This window comes from Arachis hypogaea, chromosome 15, assembly GCF_003086295.3.
Source record: "Arachis hypogaea cultivar Tifrunner chromosome 15, arahy.Tifrunner.gnm2.J5K5, whole genome shotgun sequence".
NCBI classification, from domain to species: domain Eukaryota; kingdom Viridiplantae; phylum Streptophyta; class Magnoliopsida; order Fabales; family Fabaceae; genus Arachis; species Arachis hypogaea.
In genome coordinates, this window is record NC_092050.1 from 10,420,451 (window position 1) to 10,436,192 (window position 15,742).

The 15,742-nt window shown below is 35.0% G+C and overlaps 1 protein-coding gene across 1 annotated transcript; it reads left to right on the forward strand.

Moving 5' to 3' along the window:
- The first annotated feature begins 6,135 nt into the window (after nt 1–6,135).
- Nucleotides 6,136–6,621, forward strand: LOC112747870 (uncharacterized). The gene has a single exon (XM_025796078.1). The coding sequence runs from the start codon at nt 6,136–6,138 to the stop codon at nt 6,619–6,621; it is 486 nt and encodes a 161-aa protein (XP_025651863.1).
- The last annotated feature ends 9,121 nt before the right edge of the window (nt 6,622–15,742 follow it).

The following is a 15,742-nucleotide window of genomic DNA, read 5'->3' on the forward strand; positions in this document are numbered from 1 at the left end:
TATTGTTAAATGATGAGACTGAACAGTGAACAGTTGTTTAAGTATGCTCAGTTTTATTTAGATATATTGAATTTATGATAAGTTATTTATGTTTAGTTTTTTTTAGATATATTGTTATATGAATCTTTTTTATGTTTAGATAAACACAAATGGGAGGAGGAGATCCTAGTTCTATTGCAGTCCAAAGTAATGAGGACAATAAAGCTATGGACATAGAGCATAAGGTTGCTGCTGTCGAGGGACAGCAGGCTAACGAGGGACAGCAGGCTAATGAGGGATAGCAGGCTACTCGCAAGGGGAAAAAGTCTTATGTTTGGACGCATTTTAAACAGCTTCCATTTAGCGAGACCAATGGAGAGCACAAGGCCAAATGTAATCACTGTCGAAAAGTATATCTATGTCATCCAACTAGACATGGCACACATTCTTTGAATAAATACTTGAAAATTTCTCACAAGTGGATATTTACAAAAGCAGGCAAAAATGGGACACTTCATGGTTATATGCCTAAGGTTGGTGAAGAAGGTGAAGCCGACAAAACTTTCAAAGTCAATGGCTATAGCGTGCAAGATTGTAGGAAGGAAATGGCTGAGTTTATTATCCTTGATGAACAACCTTTTAAAGTGGTCGAAGGGATTGAGTTTCGCAAAATGATTAATCGATTTGAGCCAAGATTCACTGTACCATCCAGGATGACAATGTCAAGAGATTGCTTTCAGCTTTATTTAGATGAGAAGAAAAAACTTAAAGCTTGGTTGGCAAAGTCATGTGCTCGAGTTTGTTTGACATCAGATTGTTGGACATCAAATCAAAATTTTAGCTACATGAGCCTAACTGCACATTTCGTTGATGATGAATGGAAGCTACAAAAGATAATTCTCAACTTTTGCTTGATTAAGAACCACAAGGGAGAAACAATAGGGAGAGAAATTGAGACATGTTTAAGAGAGTGGAGAATTGAAAAGGTCTTCACAATCACATTAGACAATGCATCTTCAAATGATGGGGCTATCACTTACCTTCAAAGAAAATTAGCTGCAAGGTGTGGATTGGTGTGCAAAGGAAAATATTTACAAATGAGGTGTTGTGCTCATATTCTCAACTTGATAGTGAATGAATGAATTAAAGAGCAACATGCCTCCATTGAAAGCATTCGGAATGCTGTTAGGTATGTTAGATCTTCTCCCCAAAGAATTAAAAAATTTAAAGAATGCATTGAGGCTGAGTTGATAGAGTCTAAAAGTATTGTTTGTTTAGATGTTCCAACTAGATGGAATTCCACCTATCTAATGTTGGAACATGCTGAAAATTTTGAAAAAGTTTTTGATAGACTTTATGATCAAGAAACTGATTTTTTTAGATGGTTTGGAGAGGATAGTGGGGGTAAAAAGAAAGTTGGTCCATCCACGGCACTTGATTGGCAACATGCTAGGCTATTCATTGATTTTTTGAGAATCTTCTATGAGATTACTTTGTGTTTCTCATCTTCTTTACATGTTACTTCAAACAAATGCTTTCATGAAATTGCATCTATAAATTCTCAACTAACATCTTGGAGCCACAACAATTCTGAATTATTAGGAACTATGGCATGCTCTATGAAGGCTAAATACGATAAATATTAGGGACCAGTTGACAAGTTTAATCCTTTGATACTTGTTGCCGTTGTTTTAGATCCTCAATACAAACTTGATTATCTTTCTTGGTGTTTGGAGGATGTATATGATAAGGAAGTGGCTACTAGTATGACTAGTTTTGTGAAATTTACATTGGAGACATTGTACAAATTTTATTCAAAAAAAATTGTAGATAAAGTTTCTGATGATGGTGTCAGTTCCTCTAGAGCTGTTTTGGATGATAAAGACAGTAGTCAGTCTAGTGCTAGGTGTGTTGCTGCAAATAGAGTGAATTTGTGGAAAAAATAAAAGAAGGAAAAAGCTAATGCAGATAGAAAATCTGATGTTGAGAAATATTTGGCCGAAGATCCTGTGGACGTCGAAGATGAGAATTTTGATATATTGGCTTGGTGGAAATTAAATGGATCAAAATATAGAATTCTTTCTCCCATAGCCCGTGATGTCTTTGGTATTCCAGTTTCAACTTTTGCATCTGAATCATGCTTTAGTATCGGTGGGCGTGTGGTTGATCTTTATCGTAGCTCTTTGTCACCAAAAATGGCAGAAGCTTTAATCTGCACTCAAAGTTGGTTGTATCCTTCTAAGCAGATATTTGAAGAACTTGAGATTGATCAATTTGACAATAGTGACAAGATTGTTAATGGTATATTTACTTTATGATGTCTTTACTTTTTTTTTATTATTTAATTTAATTCATATGATAATCTTGAGAGACTAATTTTTATGTTTTGCAGATGTTACTAACACATCCACACAACAAGAATCAAGTTCACAACCTTGAGAGCAAGCTACGAATCAAATGAATTTTATTCTGTAGTTGTTTGCTACTTAATAGTTTGTTGTTATTGGTTGGTATGACACTATAAATTATTATTATTATGTTAATCTTGTGTTGGTTGTTAACTTTGTTTTAATTGTCTTTTGAACTTTGAATGTTTAGTGTGTAATTGACATAATTATTATTATGAAACTTTAAATTATTATTATTAGATTCTAAATTATTATTATGTGAATGTTACAATGTTATGGAATAATTATTTTCCAAAATTTAGAGGTTCAAAAGATGTAGAATCTAATTTTTGGTGATGTCGTGATAAAGTTGATCAAGACCCGGGCTTCACCCGGTCTAGACCCGGCTTAAGTGTGGCCCGAAAGTAACACGATTTCATCGGGTCTAGGGCCGGGTAAGGGTCTCATAAACAGACCCGGTCATTATTTAGGGTCGGGTTCGGGTCACGGCGAACCCGACTTCACCCGGCCCCATGTGCACCCCTACTTCAGCCTATAACGCTCTGATAGGTTGGACGACCCTGAATCGACTAGGAGCTGTTGTCTCCACCCCTCACCTCTGCATGAAATTCTCGACACAAGAAGGGATTGCTATGGTAAAGGGAGATCAAAAGTTAGCAAGAAAATGCTATAATGAAAGTTTGAATCTGTGTGGCAAAAGTAAAGAAGTCAATTCAATTGAACTCGGTGGAGTCCGAGGAAGAGATGACCTAAGACCACAGCCTGAAGGAAAGACGGAGTTAGTGCAGGTCGGAGATGAAGTCAGAAAAAATACCAACGTAGGAATAAGTGCTTGTTTGGGCACTATTATTTTGATAAAAAAGATCTTTTTTCAATGAAAAAATATCTTTTTTTTTATTTTTTAGCGTGTTTGGCAAATTTCTAGTAGTAAAAGTAAAAGTACTAGAAAAATAAAAAAATATCTTTTTTGAGAAGCTGTAATTTACATCTTTTTTTAAAAGATATTTTTTTCCTTAAAAAAGATATTTTTCATGTAATAAATAAACAAAAAAGCACTTTTATATTGTTATACCTAAACATAATTGATAAATAAAAAGATCTTTTTGTATGAGATACCGAAACATAAAATTACTTTTACTTTTCCTTAAGATCTTTTAAAAAAAAGATAACTCGAAAAAAGATCTTTTTTTAGAAGTTCACACAAACAAGCCCTAAACCTAAGGGCAGATTTAAAAGAGGGTCTCATCAAGCTCCTACGCAAAAATTTCGACCTCTTCGCTTGGAAAGTAGCCGACATGTCTGGAATTGAACTTGAGCTCATGATTCACAGGCTAGCAGTATATTCTGGGTCCTGGCTTGTTCAGCAAAAAAGGCGTAAACTTGGACCTGAACGAGCTCAAGTGGTCAAGAAGAAGTTCAAGCATTGCTAGAAGCCGGGTTCATCAGGGAGGTTAAATACCCATTATGCTTAGCAAATGTCGTGTTGGTAAAAAAGTAAAATGGGAAGTGGAGGATGTGCGTCGACTACACCGACCTCAATAAAGCCTGTCAAAAGGATCCATTCCCTCTTCCCAATATTGATACTCTAGTAGATTCATCTTCAGGATATCAGTACTTATCTTTTATGGATGCATACTCAGGATATAATCAAATCCCGATGTTCAAGTTGGATCAGGAGAAGACGTCATTCATCACTCTAAGAGCAAACTACTGTTACGTGGTCATGCCATTTGGTTTAAAAAGCGCCACATATCAGATATTGATGAACAAAATGTTTGCACCTCACCTCGAAAACTTAATGGAAGCATATGTAAATGACATGTTGATAAAAACCAAGAAAGAAGCAAATCTCCTGTCCGATCTCTCACAAGTATTTGATATCATAAGGAAGCATGGAATGAGATTAAATCCCACAAAGTGCACCTTTGCGGTGAAAGCAAGAAAATTTTTGGGGTTCATGCTCACACAAAGGGGAATTGAAGTCAATCCCGACAAGTGCAGAGCTATCTTAGATATGAGGAGCCCGACCTGTATGAAAGAAGTCCAACAGTTGAATGGCCAGCTTGCGGCACTATCCAGATTTTTGGCAGGGTCAGCTTTAAGATCCTTGCTTCTTTTCTCACTACTCAAAAAAGGATTCCAATTTGAATGGACTCCAGAGTGCAAAGAAGCTTTTCAATAATTCAAAACCTTTTTAAGCCAACCACCCATCCTTACTCAGCCTAAAATAGGGGAGGAACTGGTACTATACTTAGTCGTCACTAACAAGGCAGTAGCTTTAGCTTTGATACAGGAAGATGAAGACGGACAACACCCCATCTACTTCACCAGCAAGGTCTTACAGAGACCAGAATTGAGGTACCAAAAAATAAAAAAATTTGCATATGCCTTAATCCTGGCGTCTAGAAGGCCCCGAACTTACTTCCAAGTACACACCTTAAAGGTCTGAACTAATCAACCCATGAAGCAGATCCTCTAGAAAACAGACATAGCAGGTCAGATGGTACGATAGATCATAGTGTTGTCCAAGTTCGACCTAAAATATGAAACTTGGACAGCCATTAAGACCCAATGCCTCACTGATTTTTTAGTAGAATACATTGGTGACAATGCTGAAACCTCCATGACCTAGAGCCTATATGTGGATGGATCTTTCAATAAAGTCGGGAGCGGCGCTGGCATCATCTTGGTCAGCGAAGAAGGGACTTAAATTGAGCTCTCCCTAAAATTTGAATTTCCTGCTTCTAAAAACCAGGTCGAGTATGAAGCCATGATTGCAGGCTTAAAACTTGCCAAAGAAGTCGGAGCAACAAAGGTCGTAGTCTTTAGTGACTCTCAGATAGAAACCTCTCAAATTAATGGAGAATATCAAGCGAAGGACCCCAACATGAAAATATACTTAGAGAAAACACTCGAACAACTTCAATAATTCCTTGAGACGGAGATCCGACATATAGTTCGAGAGCTTAATAGTAGAGTCGACGCCCTTTCCAAATTGGCAAGCACTAAGCCGGGAGGAAATAACAGGAGCTTGATTCAAGAAACTCTCAAAGAGCTATCAGTCAGCAAAACAGACCACAAGTCGGACGTATTACCCATCTTCGGCATGAATCTCGGATGGATGAATCCCCTTATCGAATATTTGAAATTCGACATCCTCCCCAAGGAATAGAAGGAAGCCAAAAGAATCCAAAGGGAAGCACAAAACTATACCTTAGTGCACAATGTCCTTTACAGAAGAGGGTTATCAACGCCCTTGCTAAAATGTGTCCTGACTTGCAGAACTGAAGAAGTCTTGGAAGAAATACACAATGGCATATGTGGGAACCATCTCGGAGCTCGGTCACTAGCCCAAAAAGCAATCCGAGCTGGATTCTATTGGCCGACCTTACAAAGAGATGCGATCGATTTTGTCAAAAGATGCTCTCCTTGTCAGATGCATGCTAACTTTCACGTCGCTCCTCCTAAATAACTCATCAGCATAACCTCCCCATGGTCTTTTGCAAAATGGAGGTTGGACCTACTCGGGCCTTTCTCCCAAGCTCCTGGACAAGTTAAGTACCTTATCATGGGAGTGGATTACTTCATCAAATAGATTGAATCTGAACCATTGGCTATTATCACGGTCCAAAAAAGCCAAAAATTCCTGTATAGGAATATTATTTCTCGGTTTGGGGTCCCACACTCCATCACCACAGATAATGGTACTCAGTTCACCGACTCTACTTTCAGGAGCTTAGTGGCGAGTATGAAGATCAAACATCAGTTCACATCGGTGGAGCATCCCCAAGCTAATGGACAAGTAGAAGCAGCAAATAAAGTTATATTAGCTGGATTGAAGAAAAGGTTACAAGATGCAAAGAGAGCATGGGCAGAAGAACTTCCACAAGTCCTGTGGGCTTCTCGGACAACTCCTCACCCGACAACTGGGGAGACACCATTCCGACTTGTATACGGGGTAGAGGCCATAATTCCTGTTGAAGTCAATGAACAAATTCCACGGGCAAGATTCTATGATGACGTAGAAAACATCCAAGCCCATAAAGAGGAACTCGAACTCCTCCCAAAAGTCCGAGAACAAGTTCAGATAAGAGAAGCCGCGTTAAAGCAAAGAATGTCAACCAGATACAATAAGAAGGTCATTCAGAGAAGATTCACCACAAGCGACCTCGTTCTGATAAAAAATGACATCGGGATAACCAAGTCGGGAGAAGAGAAGCTCGCTGCTAATTGAAAAGGACCTTTCAAGATAACTGAAGTCTTAGGAAAAGACTACTACAAGGTGTCTGACCTAAACAGAACCGAGCTCCCAAGGTCGTGACACACATGCAACATGAAGAGATATTATAGGTAGAACTGTAGAAGCGCACTTTGCTCCCTAATGTACTCTTTTTTCTGACTTCATGGTTTCTTCTCGAAAAGGGTTTTCCTGGAAGGGGTTTTAACGAGGCATCAAAGCAGGGGCTAGGGGAAGAAAAAATTACCACCCTTAGTAGTCTAAGTTTTGATAGTCTAAGTTTTGATATAGCTGACTTGTAAGAAGAGATCGGCCATCCGAGTATGACAATGGAAAGGTCTTGAAAACAGATTCTAAGTTAAATAAGGGTAATCACTCCCGGCATGCAACAAAACTTTATGAAGCTTCACAAATAATCAAAATAGCAACTTCAACACATATATATGAAGTATTTAAAGAAGTTGTTAAAAAGGTTGCTAAAACCCTAGGAAAAGGGACTGGCATCCACAAATGTATGCAAAAAACATACAAAAAAGGTGTTTGTAAGGGATCCACAAGTCGGGCCTTGTAAAAAGCAAACTAAACAGGACCAATGAGAGGATTCTGATCATCAGGAGTCACGACAGTAGAGGAAGTCGGCATATTCTCCTCGGTCGGAACGACTTCAGGCTGAGGAGAGGAAGTCAGCTCGGATAGAACGACTTCAGGTTGAGAAGACTCTCCGATAGGCCCCCCCCGAAGCTTTCAGATCGGACAATTGAATGTCCCCTTCTTGAGGAGGAGGAACGATTTTCCCATCAATCACGACTATGTCTGGGTTAAGAGGTGAGATGTCCAACTCGGGAGCAATAACCCGAAGCTGAGCGTTCAAATTTTCAAGCATCTCCTCCATACCCTCCGCAACCGACTCCGCCAACTCGGGGTACTCATCCCTAAGTCGGTTTACCTCTTCATGCAAGTCCCAATTTTCTCCGAAAACTAGGGTATAATCTTCCTGGGTTTTCTTCTTCAGACTCTCAGCCAAAGCATAAGAAGCTGCAGCCTACTTCTCACTTTTCGAGCCTTAGTGAGGTCAAATTCCAACTTAGACTTCTCCTCTTCCCACTCGTTCTTTGCTTCACGGAGGGAGGCCACCTCGGCTTGCAAAGCCTCCAAAGAGCTTTGAGTAGCATTCAAAGGAGTCTTTTATATTTCCTTTAGTAAAGCAGAATATACCCCAGCCGTCTGAATCTCACCTCAAATCAAGACTTGAAGATGGTTTTGGATCGAAACATCATCCATAGCAATGAAGCTATGAGGAAGGATATATTTGTCACAAAAACTCACCCCATCAAAGCCAGTATCATAAATATGACACTTTCAAACTCTGAGGTCTTTCGTTTTTTAGAACTCGGATCCGAGACAAGAGGGACGGGAGGGGTAACAACAAAAAGAGGAGGAGGAGGAGGAGGAGGAGGAGGAAAAACGGATACCGGCTTAGGTTGAGATGAAGTTCTTGAGTTTGACTTATTCGGGGAAGGAGTATCCGACCTTCCAGAGTTGTGGAGTCGCAGGACCCGAGCTTTAGCGTTCCTCTAAGCCTCTTGAACTTTCTGGTAAGCTTTTGAACCACTCTTCATTTTTTTTCACAAGAACATTGATAGTTAAAAATAACTCGGATCAATAAACAAGTATTTACAAATAATATCAATAACTACCTAGCTCAGTACGAACATAACTCGGCTTTCCGAGAAGAAATTTCTTCGTATCAAGGTTTAGAGCTCGTCCCCAAGCCTCTCAGAAGAATTCTACAATAGCTTCCTCAACCTCATCCAAATCTACCAGGTTATACTTATCAATAGGAGTTGACTCTATCCAATATAATTGGATGCGAGGTTCATTATTTTCATCCAAGAAAAAAGGACGGTGACCCTCAGCAGCTCGAACTTTAAAATAGAAATTTTTGAAATCATGGAATGACTCATCAAAAACAGAGAATACTTTTCGACCTTGTATAGCTCAAAAAGAAACTCATTGTTGTTTATTGGTGGAACTGAAAGGTCTTATGGGTTGAAATAAGAAGAAAAAGACCTTTAGGGAGATCGGAAAGTTAAGCTCACGACTTACGAGCTGGTAGATTTTCAAAAAATCCTAGAAGTTCGGGTGAAGTTGGGTGGGAGCCACTTTACAGAAAGACAATATGTCAATTTCAAAGTCGGAAAACGAAAAAACCACCCCAAGTTGGGTAAAAAGGCAGTCATACATAAAAATAAAATTAGGCTCCGATATGATAACTCGGTTAAAACACATTTGGTCCTCAGGTTCAGGGAAAACTATCTCATATTTCCCTTCATCATCCCTAAACTACAAACCCTATGGTGTCTACGGAAATCATCTACAAAAACATTATCTATTACAGAACTGCGAAAAGAACCGAGATATCTACCAATCTCAACAAATCTTCGGGGACATTGAACGACATTTTCGAGACAATTGAACGAGACATATAGAAGAGATATATCTACATTATAAAATAGAAATTATCACTACGAGTCAGAAACAGGCAAAAAGCCTTTTTTTCAGACAAAAAGAAGCAACAACAAACATAGAAGGAGCACCTTTGGAGAAAGAAAAATGACATTGTTGTCAAAAGCCAAACAATTTTATTTAGGGGCATCACAACATGCAAAGAAGACAACAACGGTGTCACAACAGTACAATAAACCAAAAAAGAAATATGGAAGAATCAATTTTCATGTAAATACAAAAGGCAAACACTACGAAAACAACAAGTCCAAAAAGTAGCAATGTCAACAAACAAGATTTCATATTTATGCAAGATTTTCTAGTTCTAAATCAAATGCACAAAATAGTTCGCAAAAAAACAAGAGCAACCACACAGTAAACGTACAAAGAAAAAAAGAAAGGCCAACTTAGAGGAAGAAGTAAAGGACCCCTACAAACAGCAAATAGCAAATGAAAGATCCTAACACCTCAAGGAACAGCACGAGAAGATGCTCATCACTAGAAATAGAATGCAAGAAGGAAGTTCTTTGCAGAAGAAAAACGACGAATGGAAAGAATAGAAGGCGAAAAGCTTGAGAGAGAAGATGAAAAAACGAAAAAAGAAGAATGAGAAGAAGGTAAGGTATTTATAAGTCCCAATAGGCAAAAATGTAAAACCACCCCTCATTTAAAGACGTGTACAGTTGTTACCAATGTAACCGTACCTAACGTGTCAAAGTTGAAAGGAAACAGACACAATGGTTGACGTTTCAAAATCACGTAAGGTTTCCAACTTGAGCACGGAGATCCAAAAATCCCGACATGATAATCCTACTTACCAATACTTGTCCGACTTCTCACATGCTTGAGTACGACCTAAGTAAAAGATCGGAATCAAGTAGGGGCACTATTCATATCCTGGCCAAAAACTCAAGCCAAACCCAAAAATAGAGAAAGCCCAAAAGGCAGTTACCAAATAAGCCGACCTCCTAAGAGGTCGGACAAGAATGCTACCAAGTGACAACTCCCTCCCGAAGGAGTTATAACTAATCCTTACTATCACTCACCTACTTCTAGAAGAGAGATCTCAATAATCCCTAGATAAAAGGGGACGGTTATCTACCACTAATGGTGGAACTACTCCAACGGTGGTTATTGGCTCATCACCTATAAATACCCTGACTCCTTTCAGGTATACTTAAGATCCAATCTACTATAAACCTACTTGTACCCTTGCTGACTTAGGCATTGGAGTGTCTTGCAGGTGCCACCTCTCATGTCCCTACGAACAACTTGGATGGCGGCCACCTGACACAGGATAAGTCGGACGCTGCCTCACTAGGAGTCTGAACCTCACGTTCAGGACCAAATTCCATCCAATTTCAGGTAACCATCGAAACAATTATCTTCGTTGAGAATCGTTAGATAATTTATTATTTTTGATTAAATTATTATCTAATAACTTTTAATTATTAATTTTATATGAAATCAACTACATGTATGTAAAATTTCATCTTTTAAATTCTAACAGAACAAATATAAAGTATTGATTTAAAATATTAATTAATAATAAAAAAATTAACTCTTTAATATTTATATTATTTTAAACATGATCAAACCCAAATTTAATAGTTAAATTTTAAATTATTTTTTAAAAAGAAATTAAGAAATGGGGTAATTGTAATTATTAAGTGAATATTTTTCCTAAGATGAGACCCAGCAGATGACGTGGAATTATGACGTAATTGGTTAAGGGTTGAGATGTTAAAGGGCCCCACTGGTAAAGTTTTGGTCGGATATGCTCATATGCATGGCTTGCTATTTGTTGTTGAATGGGGTAAGCGCGTGAATCGGGTGGCGCGTGGTATGGCAAGAAGCAAAGAGTGATGAAGGGAATATGTTCGGAGGCATGATATTGATACGTGACAGGGCATCGATTTTCTTTCTTTGTTGTTAGATAAATAAATACGTCCGTTCATTTACGTACCCAATAGACACCCCAAATATCCTTATCTACTACCCTCTATTATTTTGTTAAAACATACAACCATTATATACTTTATACTTTTTTCAAATTTATTTTTTCTCTCTATCATTGTTCATGCCCACTTTAACAGAAAGTTTGGCCACCTAAAAAATAAAGTGCCTTTTATCTCCATTTGCTTATCAAAATATAAAGTTAATAATCAAAATAGTTTTCGAAAAATAATAAATTTGGTTAAATAATAATATGTAGTTTAATCATCTTGCGACATATTGTGATCTAAGTCGTCTAACTGAAATGACCAATTTAATTCACAATTATAATTTTTAAAGATTATTAGCGTTTGATGTTTAAAGAGACTAATTATTAACACACAATCTTTTAAAATTCATTTTTACCATTAACCCTCGAGAAATATTACTCCCTATGTTATACTATGCATTTAATGACCAATTTTCTAGGATTTCAATTTTCTTAAGAATTGGTTGTTATTGTTAATCAAATAATTAGTCATATAGTAGTATATATAATCTCTTAGAATGGAATCAGACATTCTAGCAGTAAATTAATAAAAAAGATGTTGTTTACACTACTTTGTGTTTGTATCTCTTTGAATATTTTTTTATAGTATAAAAGATAAAATGTTTATCTGATTTTATTTTTTTAATCAATCACTTTAAGATTTAATATTAAAGAAATGTATAAAATATATACAAAACTAATACACATAATATTCCGCTAATCAAACTAATTTGGGGCATGTGGTGGAATAAACTAATACACATAATACTCATACATACTATAGTTTTGAAGGATCCAATGCTAGTTATCCGTTGTAAGAAAAAAAAAAGTTATCGATCTCGTTTGTTCTTGTATATTCTTCTCTAACCATACAATATTACTTTTTTTTTTCCTTCTCTTTTTATCCATATAATAAAAATAATAATTTTTGACATCCTATTCCCCGTTTTATTCATTAAATTTTGGAAATTCAATTGCACATAATTCAGCCAAGAGTTGATGAGAGATTCTATATGCATAACTAACCCTAGGTCAATTCTGTTGTCGATGTTGAATTTCCCAATTAGCTTATTTGTTGTATTTCTAACAATAGATAAATAAAAAGTTAAAAACACATGCCTATAAATACTCCCTGCTCATGAATTTTTGTCTTTGGTAGTTGTGGATTTTGATCATATCTATCGTAGTTTTAATCAAATTCGTCGCGCTAATAATCGCTGTCAGATTCTATTTAGCAGCGATTTTTAGAAACTGCTGTTAAATATCCGTCGTTATCTGTCGATTTTCTTGTAGTGATTTTAGGGTTATTGTTTCGTGGTTATACAAGGGTATGTTTAGAAATATTAATTGATAAGTGGTTGTGTTATTAGTTTTTCTGATAATTAGTATCTATTTTATTTGGGATGCTTCAGTTTACACATTGAAAAAAAAAAATCAAAATTGGTTAGAAAAGGAAAAGCATGCAGAGATAAAGAATTACGCAATAACCAAACGTGTCTGAAGTTTGCATGAGTTGGATTGCTCAATACTGATTAAAGTACACAAAAAATAAAAAATATTGAAATAAATTACTCCATCATGCATGATTCGATTACGATTCCAAAATCATAGAGCTAATGAGTGATACTTTGTGTTTTTTAAAGGTAGTGTGAAGCTAATCTGATTTTAACGCGAGTGTTGTGTGTATATATGAATATTATAATCTTTATTAAATACGTGTATATAAAAATAAAGATTTATGTATGTATAGTTGCCTTAGCGATTAAGGTTGTAAGGAAAGAAGAAGAACACGAGCCTGACGCGGTGGGGATAGAGAGGGAAGCTTGTGTGAGACAAAAGAAGAGAGAGAGAGAGAAAGAGAGAGGAGTTGAAGGAGTAATAAGAGAGATTCTAGCTTATATCATGGGTCACATAAAAAAAAAAGTGCCTAGGTCCATTCACCTCCACTTCCACTCCAAAAGGAAAAGAAAATAAAAACAAAAGGCTAAAAGGTTGAGAGGGTTGAGGAAGTGGAGGATGTGAGTTTTCTTTTCTTTCTTTTTTTTTTTTTTTTTGGGTGGAATAATAGTGGAGGATCTTCTATCTTCTCTTATATATGGTATGATGCATGGCACACACCCAGAGCTTTTTTACCATATGGGATCCATAAGGATATGTTGTTGTCTTTCATAAGTATAAAGATACACTCATTATGTATTATATTCAATTATACTATTAATGTTATTTGATGGGCACATTTTATTTTTTTATTTTTTGGTAGAAAAATAATCACATTTTGGTGGAAGGGAAGGTGATTATATTCCTACTCCACAAAATTACGTGGTCTTCTTTATGTGATATAATGTGTGTTATTGATGTGAGACACTATGGAACACGTTTGTGGTGTGAGATGAAAGTCTGAATTAGATTTGTTCTTCTGCTATTTGTTTTGTTTTCGGCCACTTCAATTTATGACGTTACCAACTCAGATGGTTCACTTCTAAAAGCAGTTTTTGTCGTCCGAATCACAAATAGTTTCGTTTCATTTGAGATAAGACTGCCTCCATCATTTTCCTTCTCAAGTTTTACTACTATATATAGAAGATGTGTTTTCTTGTAAATTAGTATTATTAAGAAAAACAAAAATGAAATTTGGGTGTCTACTCATAACCAAAAATAAAAATCAAATGACATAAAGAGTTGAAGACATAGAATTCGACCTCCCTAACATAAATAAATACAGGACTAAAGAGTGAATCATCATATTTTCAACATCCCAATGATGATAATTTTTTAAAAGAATAATATAATATTTTAAATAATATGAGAACCATACAAACATATATCTAACTTGATGTGACTATTCTAATAATTTATATTCCGTCTTCGCAATTGATCATCATAATAAAATAAAGAAAGCCTAAATTTCAAAAAACATAATAATAATAATAATAATAATAATAATAAAATAGGTTTTTTAATGTGTGTGTTTACTGATTGAAAAGTTTTACTACAAACAAAATAAATAAAAATGCTAATTATAATTATCCTTTTTTTTATTTAGGATCACTATAAAAATTTCAGCCGATAACGGTGGAATTTTTGTGACAATTAACAAAAACCGCTGCAAATAAAATATGATGGCGATTAATGCGTCAAAATATGTTGATAATACTATATTATCAGAATTTAGCGACGGTTGTTACGGCGAAAAAATCTTTGTGTAATTAAATTTATTGCGTTTAATAGCAATTAGAGCAGAACCATCGCTATTTAGTTTATTTAGCGACGATCTCCTTTTAAATTGTTGTAAAATTACATAGTTTTTATACATAATTTGTATGTTGTTCCTTTTAAAAAAATTAATGGAGTATAATCTGAATATATTCACACAAAAATTTTTTAATGTTGTGCTAATTCAATGTTACCTTTCATGAAATTAAAATTTTTATTTACTACTTAAATTGAGTTTTCCCGTATTTAATTTTCATTTTATATATATATATATACTAAAAACTTATTTCTCAAAATTTGTTTGAATCACCGTGACATTAATTTTGTATTTAGTTTAGGATAGCAAAAAACAAATTAAAAGACTAAAAGTGATATATTTTTTACTTTTTGTTAATTATTTAAATTAATTTTTTTTTGAATTTATAATATAATTTCACAAAATATAAATTGTTGCCAAAAAAATTAAAAAATAAAACAAAATAATATTTTAAATTTTTTTATCATGTGTACAAATTTACTAATTAAATTTTCTCCTTTGGTATAAGATCTTTTAAATTTGTATTTAGACAAATTTAAAAGAAAAAAAATAAGTGATGAATGTCTAAAATAAATTTATAAAAATAAAACAAAGTTAAATTAAGCATAAATTAAGATTTCTTTCAAGTTGTACCTTATTTAACCTTACCAAGATATTTATATCGTAGACAAATATCTAATACGATTCTAACCATCAAAATATGATAAATCAACCCAAATCTTAAAATCAAAGATTCTATTACATCATTAACTATTAATGCTTTGTTCAGATTAAATTTTTCTTAAAACATCGTATTGGTTTGGCCAACAATACTCTGACATGGATCTACATATTTTACATGCTAAAAAATTTGATAAGTCATCTCAAACCATGGTTCTTTATTCAGATTGAAGTCCCTATCTATAACATGTATATAATCTTTTATTTGTTATCCATCTAAAGCTCCATCGTCTTCTTCCAAAACCTTGGCAATAATGTTAGTCTCAAGAGAGGTGATCTCAACTAAATTGACAGAATTGTCATGTGTCTCAGTCTCTACTCTATTTAGTTAATCCTAACTGTTTTGTCTGACTTTTTAGTTAATCCTAAATTTTCAATATACATAAAATAATGTAAGTCTACTCAAATCATAAATAAGAAGTTTTAAGTTGAATTAGATGCTAATTTAAAGAAAAAAAAAATTAAAAAGTACTTTAAAATGTTAAGATATTTTCTAAAGCTAAATAAAGTAACCAAAAAGTACCAACAATCTTATTAGGAGTGGTAGTAAATTTTTTAATAATTTTGGAGCTGTTTTTTTTCTCTCCTGTAAAGTATAATTTTATAATATTTATTTTTTTCTGTGATGCAATATCCAATTCAACAAGATGTTTGTTTGT